The 9270-nt window shown below is 34.0% G+C and overlaps 1 protein-coding gene across 5 annotated transcripts in view; it reads right to left on the bottom strand.

The window, feature by feature from the left end:
- Window positions 1–3119: 3119 nt before the first annotated feature.
- The window catches only part of LIN54 (lin-54 DREAM MuvB core complex component), a 74875-nt gene continuing 68724 nt past the window's right edge, over window positions 3120–9270 (bottom strand). For all 5 annotated transcript variants that reach the window (XM_030313556.1, XM_030313559.1, XM_030313555.1 and 2 more), the window contains one exon: window positions 3120–7740. In XM_030313556.1, the coding sequence (XP_030169416.1) occupies window positions 7539–7740 (202 nt within the window). In that variant the 3' untranslated portion in view covers window positions 3120–7538. The remainder of the gene's footprint in view (window positions 7741–9270) is intronic.

The following is a 9270-nucleotide window of genomic DNA, read 5'->3' as shown; positions in this document are numbered from 1 at the left end:
GAAAAAGGAATATAAAACCTTGGATGTAATTTTTACTTACATGTGAAAATCTAGATGTGGTTTGAAAATTAGGCTGAGTTAAAATATCAAATACCACAAAATCCCTTTGCCAGGGTACCCTAAGATGGAAATACTTAGGCTTTATCGGGCAGAAGGTAAGCACATGTGCCATGAGATGGTTCCGTGTGCTGCAGCAAAGTTGGGGAATGTAGTCTGAGAAGTAAATAGGGGATGTCATTTTCACAATCCATTGTCCTTGGACTTCAAAATACTACTTTTGAATAATAGAGTAGATACTTACTTGACTCCACTGGAAGAGCCCAATGCTCATCAGAGAATGAGGAGAAGCCTTATTTCAAGCTCTTCTGAAGTGTCCTTGTGTTTTGCAGGGGGCTGAAATATATTTTCAGTGTTGAATGAATAAAGGGACTTCACACCATCCAATTAATAAATTAGAAAAAGATGGGCAGTTGAGACAGTGGTTATGAAAATATTTGTCTTAATTATATGATTAGTTTTTTCAGAAATTTAGGAGAAGCTTAAATGATCTGAAGATGGAAACATACCTAAGGACAATTTTCTCCATTCTGTCACACCCAGACTTGGAAAGATGAGTAGAAAAACGTAGGTATATGTTGTACTTTCACATACGAGGAGTGTTTTAAATGGATAAAAGAAGAAACAAGCGCATGATTCCCCTATGTGTGTAAAACATCTACTCTTTGTATGTGAATAGTCATGAAGTATAATTAATATGAAAACTTAAAATTGCAAAAGATTAATGACTAGACAAAACTTGAGTTTTATTAACTGAAATTCTCCTTAAATTATATATTTTGATATATTTGTTTTGTTCTACCTCAAACAAAGGTTTAAGTTTGGAGATGTAACCAGAGTTGTACTAAATTTTATGTAAGAGCTATCGCTGAGAAGTCTCAATAGTGTGGGTTGTATTTGCAATAGAATTTTAGATACACCAGGATGAATCTTATTTAAAAGAATCCTACTTGTAAATCACCACCTTTAACTTATTGCTTATATAAATCCAAGTTTTGTCCAGATCTTTACTTAAAACTAGGTTTATATCTGTAGGTGTCTCATGTTCTTTGCTGTTGCATTTTACTAATGTACTAGTATATTCTGTAGTTTAATTAGTGTTTTGCACTATTTGAGTGCTGGATAAATTGGACAAATATTGACAACAGGAATATTTCCTTTACTGCCTTTTTAAAATTTTTTTAACGTTTTTATTCATTTTTGAGAGACAGACTGTGAGCAGGGAGGGGCAGAGAGAGGGAGGGAGACACAGAATCCAAAGTAGGCTCCAGGCTCTGAGCTGTCAGCACAGAGCCCGATGCAGGGCCTGAACCCATGAACTGTAAGATCGTGACCTGAGCTGAAGTCCGACCCTTAACTGACTGAACCACCCAGGCACCCCTCCTTCACTGCCTTTAACAGTTAATTGCTCTTGCCTTAGTGAAAGTATTTCTTTTTTTTTTTTTTAATTTTTTTTTTAACGTTTTATTTATTTTTGAGACAGAGAGAGACAGAGCATGAATGGGGGAGGGTCAGAGAGAGGGAGACACAGAATCTGAAACAGGCTCCAGGCTCTGAGCCATCAGCCCAGAGCCTGACGCGGGGCTCGAACTCACGGACCGCGAGATCGTGACCTGAGCCGAAGTCGGACGCTTAACCGACTGAGCCACCCAGGCGCCCCTTAGTGAAAGTATTTCAAGTCTGGTATCAAGTTTACTTAACATGATATGCTTTATGGCGAATTTTTAAAATAAGTTATTCATATTTGATGAGGGTAATTTACTTTATAATTTCCACTTAGCACCTTTGTCCTTTTTTCGTCAGAGAAAAACATTCTCTTTAGAAATTTATCCTTCCTATGTTTCAACACATAGAGCAGGAACAACTGGATATCCACATGCAAAAGTATTAACTCTAAATGGGTCAAAGACCTAAATGTAATAGGTAAAAATATAAAACTCTTAGAAGAAAAGAGAGCAAATCTTTGAGACTTAGATTAGGCAATAGTTTCTTAAATATGACACCAAAAACATGAACAACAAAAAATAAATTGGACTTCACCAAAAAAACTACAAAAAAACTTTTACTTAGGAGGACACTGTCAAGAGACAACCCACAGAATGGGAGAAAATTTTTACTACTCACACATCTGATAAAGGACTTGTATCTAGGATATACAAAGAACTCCTATAACTCAATAATGAAGGACAAATAACCCAGTTTGAAAAATGGGTAAAGAATGTAAATAGACACTCTTCAGAGGAGATAATACAAATGGCCTATAAAAACATGAATATGTGCCCAACATCATAAACCATCTGGGAAATGCAAATCAAAACCACACTGAGGTATCACTTTACACCCACTAGGATGGTTATAGTAAGAAAGTTAATAGCAAGTGTTGACAAGAATGTGGAGAAATTGAAACCCTCTTACACTGTTGGTGGGAATGCGGATGCTTTGGAAAACAGCTTGGCAGCTCTTCAAAAGGTTGAACAGAGTTACCATATCACCTAGCAGTTCTACTGACAGGCACATATATAATATATCCAAGAGAAATAAAAACATGTTCATGTAAAGATTTTTACACAAATTTCATATTATTATAGCTACAAAGTGAAAAAACCGAAATGTCCAACTGATGGATAAGTAAAAATGTGTTGTATCCATACAATGGGTAACATAGTAAGTATATATTATGCTTTATGACAAACTGCCAGAACTCTTTTTGTGAGATAACTTCACCACTCTGCATTCCAATCAGGAAATGTATGAAACTTCCAGTTCCTCTCCTTTCTTCCCAGTACTTGGTATAGCCAGGGTTTAGTTTTGAATTAGCCATTCTAATAGGTGTGCAGTAATATTTCACTGTGGCTTTCATTTCCATTTTCCTAATGGCTAATGATGCTGAGCATCTTTTCATAGGATTATTTGCCATCCACATAATCTTAGGTGAAAGGTCTGTTGAAGTCTTTTGCCCCTCTTTTGGAAGGTTGGTTTTTTTTATTGAGTGTTAATTATATATTCTGGATAGAAGTGCATTATCTAATGTGTTTTGCAAATATTTTCTGCCAGTCTGTGGCTTTTCTTATTGTGTTTTGAAGGGCAGACATTAATTTTGAAAAATGCATTTTATCAGTTTTTATCTTTTAGGGATACTTCTTAGTTTCATATCTAAGAAAACGTTGCCTAACCCAAAGCCACAGATTTTTCTTCTCATGTTATCTTCTAGGTATTTGGTCGCTTTAGGTTTTTCATTTTTAGGTTATGATCCATTTTCAGTTCATTCTGGTCTTTGGTAGAAGTTGAGATTCATATTTTACATATGGATATCTCAGCAGTGTTTGTTAAAAAGATTATTGTTCCCTGAATTACCTTTGAGCCTTTGTAAGAAATTGACCACATATATATGGGTCTACTTCTGGGCTCTGTTCTGTTCCATTGATCCATTGGTCTAACATTTCACCAGTACCACAGTGACCTGATGAGCCTTATATGAGCCTTGAAGTCAAGTAGGAGTTTCACCTTTGTTCGTTATTCAGAAATGTTTGGCTCTTCTAATTGTACCTTTCTCTATATATTCTTTAATCAGCTTGTTGACTTTTTACAAAGATTCCTGCTGGGATTTTGGCTGGAGCTTTGGGGAATCTAAAGATCAATTTGGAGAGAAGTGATATCTTCATAGTATCGAATGTTCCAATTCACAAACATGGTAGATCTCTCCTTTTTTAAGGTCTTCTCTGATTTTATCAATGTTTTCTACACTTCACCTACAGATCTTGTATATATCTGTTACATTTCACATTTTGTGGTGCTACTATGCTAATTGTAAAAATTTGTTTCTAAATGTTCGTTGCTACTATGTAAAAATACAATTTTACATATTGACTTTGCTTAAACTCACTTTTTCTAGCTTTTTTTCTTTAAAGATTACTGACTTTTGTATATAGGCAGTCACGTTGACCAGTAGATACTGTCTTATTTCCAATCTGTGCTCCCCTGCTTACTATACAGTAACCTCCGATACAATGTCGTAGGAGTGTCTTGTTCCTAGTCTAGCAGGGGAAACATTCAGTCTTCACCATTCATATGATATTAGCTGTAGGCTTTTTAGTAAATGGTCTTTTCAGGTTGAGAATCCTTTCTCTTCCTGGTGTGCTGAAGAGTGTGTGTGTGTGTGTGTGTGTGCGCGTGCGCACATTTCAGTCATAAGTGGGTCCTGAATTTTGTCATAATTTTTCTGTACCTTTTAACTTTTTTGGGAAAATATTTGAGCTATAATATACATATTGTAATATTAACCCTTTTAAAGTTCAGTAGTTTTTAGTATATTCAAAAGGTTCTCTGCAACTTTTACGATCATAGAGTTTTACTTCTTTTTTATATCCATGCAGTGAGTTACATTATTTTTGAATGTTGTCAACTTTTTATTCCGGAGATAAACCCAACCTGGTCATGATGCATTCTTTTTATCTATTGCTAGACTTCATTTGATAATATAATCAGGGAGTTAAATGTCTCTGTCCTTATAGTAAATATTACCCTGAATATATTTTCTTAATGCTTTTGAGAAAAAAAAAATGCCCTAAATGCTTTCATAAAACTATTTAAAAATTATAATTAAAAAGCCCTTATACCTTTCATTTTATAAAGTCATTTGGATCATAAAAACCTCACATTTGGTCTATAGATAATGACAAAATCTGCATTAAGGAAACACACACAGACACACACAGCCCTAAGTAATTGACACAGTAGAAAATAACTCCAATAGTAAAGGCTTTCTATAGCTGATTGGCTTCCTTCTCCTTTGGGTTGCTGCTACGGAATTTCTACAGAAAATGCTGAAAAAGGATGCAACATGATGGTAGAGATCCTAGTTTGAAGCTGCGTTTACATAACAAGTATTCTCTTAGCTGTTTGTTACAGAACAATAAAAGTGGAAAACTTTTCTAAAGATTTTTTTTATTCACATTTGACATAAGATTTAGAAAATGTTAGTTGTCTGAATCCAAGAACTGGGAAGCTAAAGCAGTAGTCCCTGCTCTGCTTGTTTTATTACCTGCAACATTAAGGTTTTGTTTCCCAGATAAGACCTACAGGTTGCTTTTTGTTCTTGAAAGAAAAGGAAACTGAGAAAGGTGCTCACCATAAAAACATCAAACATTAAAAAAGAAAGAAAAACATCAAAAAAGAAAGGAAAGAGTAGACTGAGTTTCTGCCCTTACACAGTGGAAAAAAGGCCTATTTTCATTTCAAAGCAATTTTGGGTTAATGATAATTGGGCAAAATTATACTTATTATTTGTGTGCTTTCAGAAGTAATGTCAAATTTACTTAAAATCAGATATTTTAAGTTTCTTTTCTGGTACATTAAATGGTTAAAAGTGGTGTTCTTAAAGAAAAAAAACAAACTTTTTTTTTTTTTTTACAGAATAGTATAAATGTTTATTTTCTGTATGATTTACTTTGCTGTCCTGTTTTTACAATATAGAAAAGTGTATTCTTCGAATAGCTCTAGTAAATATAAATTTAATCTTTCTACTTTGGGATGTAAATAGAGCTAAAAAAATTATATACCCAACCCTCCCCAAATAGTCTTTTAAAATTGTTGAATTAATGTGGATATTAATCTTGTTCAGCAATTTGATGCAAATGCCTAAATACAAAAAGTTGCTTAGTAAGTACTACACAGGAAGGAAAGTCTTAATACTTTAGATAGCTTCTTGAAAATCAGAAAAACTAGTAGCATTTGATTGCACCTTCAAGTTTTTACAAGCAAAACATTCTCAAGCAATGCCGTCATACATAATCTACAATTGTAATCCAAATTTCACAAACATTTTCTGCACACTGTATATAAATACACATCACAAAGGTGCAATTAGAATTAAACACAGAATATGTACAAAATGAACAAAGTTTAGGTTTAGACCAAAAAGGTATTGTAATCTTTTGAAAAATAACTTGATTAGATATTTTATCCTCTTACACTAATTTACATTTATACAAATTTTAATTAAACATACTAGATTGAGGTGCTAAGAATGTTTGCACTATCTACATTTAAAGTTACTGCACTATAATTTTATAAATCCAAATTTCAAAAGGAAGATACTTCAATGAATAACGGAATCTTCTTTTGGATTACTTAATTTCTATTGCCTATATCTTGCATGTTCATATGAACATATATACACACTTAATACATACAACTATAGATTCCTTGTAGGAAATGTAATAATCATATACTAATAATTACTGAGGATTAAGGTACCTAACAAAATGCCTGAATTCAACATGGTTTTTCTTGTCATAAAATCCAGAGTCCTCGTACAGGCTCTTAAATTCATAAAGCTCTTGAGTTTTGAATTTGTGAAAATGATTTAGGTTATTTTAGTAATAAGAAAACACTCATACCTTCAGCTTATCAAATCACTGGCTAAAAATAATGCCATTTTAAGCTTCCCTTATAAAAAGAAGTCCCACTATAATTTTGAAAGCTTTGTTAGGAGGCCCTTTCAGTAAATCAAATAAGACTCCTACACTGGATTGAGACCTCTTAGTTCAAAAGTCTATAAAGAGAATTGTATAGATGAAAAGTCTTTCCCTCAATTCATTTATTAGAGCTTCAATGTTCTTTATTTCTCCAAGTCAAATTTTATACCTGATGATTATGTAAGTTTCTGTATTATCACTACATAATAAGTTCTATTCATATGCACCTCTCACTTTTCATAGTACCCAGTAATCACTTTGACAATTTATTAATATCATTTCAAATACACAGCACCTCCTTCAAAGAAAATGGAAACATCCCAGAGCATTTCTTAGTCACTCTTTCTTAGAGAAACCTTGCCTATCAAGAACTACTGCCTGTCCCTTAACAGTTTTTCTTAAAAAACAACTTCTTAATTTTAAAAGTATGCCTATGGATTCCTTCCCCTTCTGACATTCCCAAAGTGACAACACGATATTATTCCAGAATCTGTGCTAAAAAGTTTTTTCTTAAAAAGGTAGTGCTTTTCTAAACACAAAAATGTCATTTGAATATGTTTCATAAGAATTTGTTTATGTAGACATTCTATCTGCTTAGGTCTACTGCCAAAGAATGACTGGGTAATACCAATGGTTCTCTGGCTTTTTCTACTGGAGCAAAGTCCTACAACGCCATACATTATAAATTATATTAATTTATAAATGTCCTTTGTCAACAGCATCAGATGGATAGAACATCTAATTCTTAAGAAACCCATGCAAATTAAAAATCTATATAATACAATAAAGAAAAACTCAATTTAGAAGGGGCATAAACAGATTTAACTAAGATTTAAAATGTATTAATTTCCTCATTTAAAATTTCTTCTTTCAATATTATAACTTCAGGTCACACAAGGACTGAATTAACAGTACAATCATTGTTAAATTATCTTCCAGAAAATCAAGTGTCCCTGGACCTTCAATTTTCTGTACAGTTTCATTTATCAGTCTTTTGTGCAAGAGTTAGCAATTCATGGCACAAGGGTCACTTTTTGCTTTGCCTGCAGAATTGATGACGCTCATCAAACATCGTCCAAATTCCTCCAGTATCATCCGTTCGGCTGCTGCCTTTGATTTTCCCTTCTTGTCTGCCTGCTCTGCCTGGGCAAGAAGGCAATTACATGTGGCTTCCGCTACTTCCTTAGTTACAAATGTAAATGGCAATCTGAAATGATTTTTTGAGAGAGAAAGAGAGACGATGATGGTGTTGAATAACAACAAAAGTGGATGACATTACTTCACATGAATATCTGTTAACATGTTCATGACTCACCAACACACTGAACATTACAATTTGTGCAGTGAGCACAAGCACAGCCCAAAGAGCTTTAAAAAGTTAGACCTGTTTTATTATTGCATATAAGAAAATGTAATTTTACATAAAATACATGTCTTATTACCTACACAAGGTTATCTGGTTAACTAAAAGATGTTAACTCTGTATGTCAACTGGATAATTCTATAACAAATTCTCCTAATTCATGAATTAGTTTTCAGAGTGCAGTCTTTGTTTTATTTATTGCTGTTTCTTCACAGCCTAGAACACTGCCTGACACATAGAAACACTCCATGAATATTTGTTCAATGAATGAATAAAATTGAGCACTGCATGGACAACACTAAAAATAAAGTACTTTCCCAGAGTCCCATATATTGTTCACAAAGCAAAAAGCACACCAAAATTTTGCATTTTTCCATCATGACAAACAAAACAGTGGGGAAACCAAATGCTGTTCTCTACATGGAGTTTCATTCATAAAGACCTCAACTTTAAGTATTAAATAAGAGCAATCCATCCTGAGGCTTGCTATATGTAGCCACGTCTTAAAGCCTTCAGAGACAAATCAGGCAACCAAACGTAACCACGACACTAATGTTACCAACGACACTGACAGAAGGAAACTGAAAAACAAATGAAGTCTGAAATTCAGACCTACTGTGACAAGAGAGTAATTGAGGGTTTGGGCTGCTGTACAGTTGTATAAAAATCTTTAAAATGTAAAACACTTTAAATTAGAAAATATTATACTATTACAATAACGTTAATATTGTATAGTTAGTAACACTGTATAATAGTTCTTCAGAATTGCTATCTGAAATATTTTGTACAAAAAGAAGCATTTCTGTAAGCATTGGAGCCTATTTCAACTTAGGCATTTTACATAATATACCATCTGGAAGGCTCATTGCATTTAATAATTCTTCAAACTAACCTCTACTAAACCCTCTGATACAAATCCACACCAGGAAGCTGTGCGGCATCGGACCCTGCCAAATACTGGGACAGTGATGCTTTATTCTTTGTGGCCACTTGGTAAGGATGATGGGAAGGACAAGAGAACCGAGACCTAGAGAGGGGGAGTGCTTGTTGAATTCATAAACTACTGCGTAGCACACACAGTATTTAAACTCAGCTCGGCCAAACTTTAAAGCTCGAGCTTTCCTACTCCAGAGTTTAGCAGTCCAGTGAAACAAGGTGCCCTAGTAGGATGGGGAAAAGTGCTACATGGGCACGGAAAAGGCAACAGAAGGTAAGGATGTGCAAAAGTGTGAATGATACTGCTACCAGGAACAGGTGTAAAAATTCAGTTTTCTTAGGGATTTGTCAAATTACATCACTACCTCATCTTAGTGGAGAGAAATCGAATTAAGCACAAAGCATGTTAGAAGTGTGTACTATATCTCACAGTGGTTT

The sequence above is a fragment of the Lynx canadensis genome, chromosome B1, assembly GCF_007474595.2.
Source record: "Lynx canadensis isolate LIC74 chromosome B1, mLynCan4.pri.v2, whole genome shotgun sequence".
Lineage (NCBI taxonomy): Eukaryota > Metazoa > Chordata > Mammalia > Carnivora > Felidae > Lynx > Lynx canadensis.
This window is presented reverse-complemented; position numbering and strand designations above follow the sequence as displayed.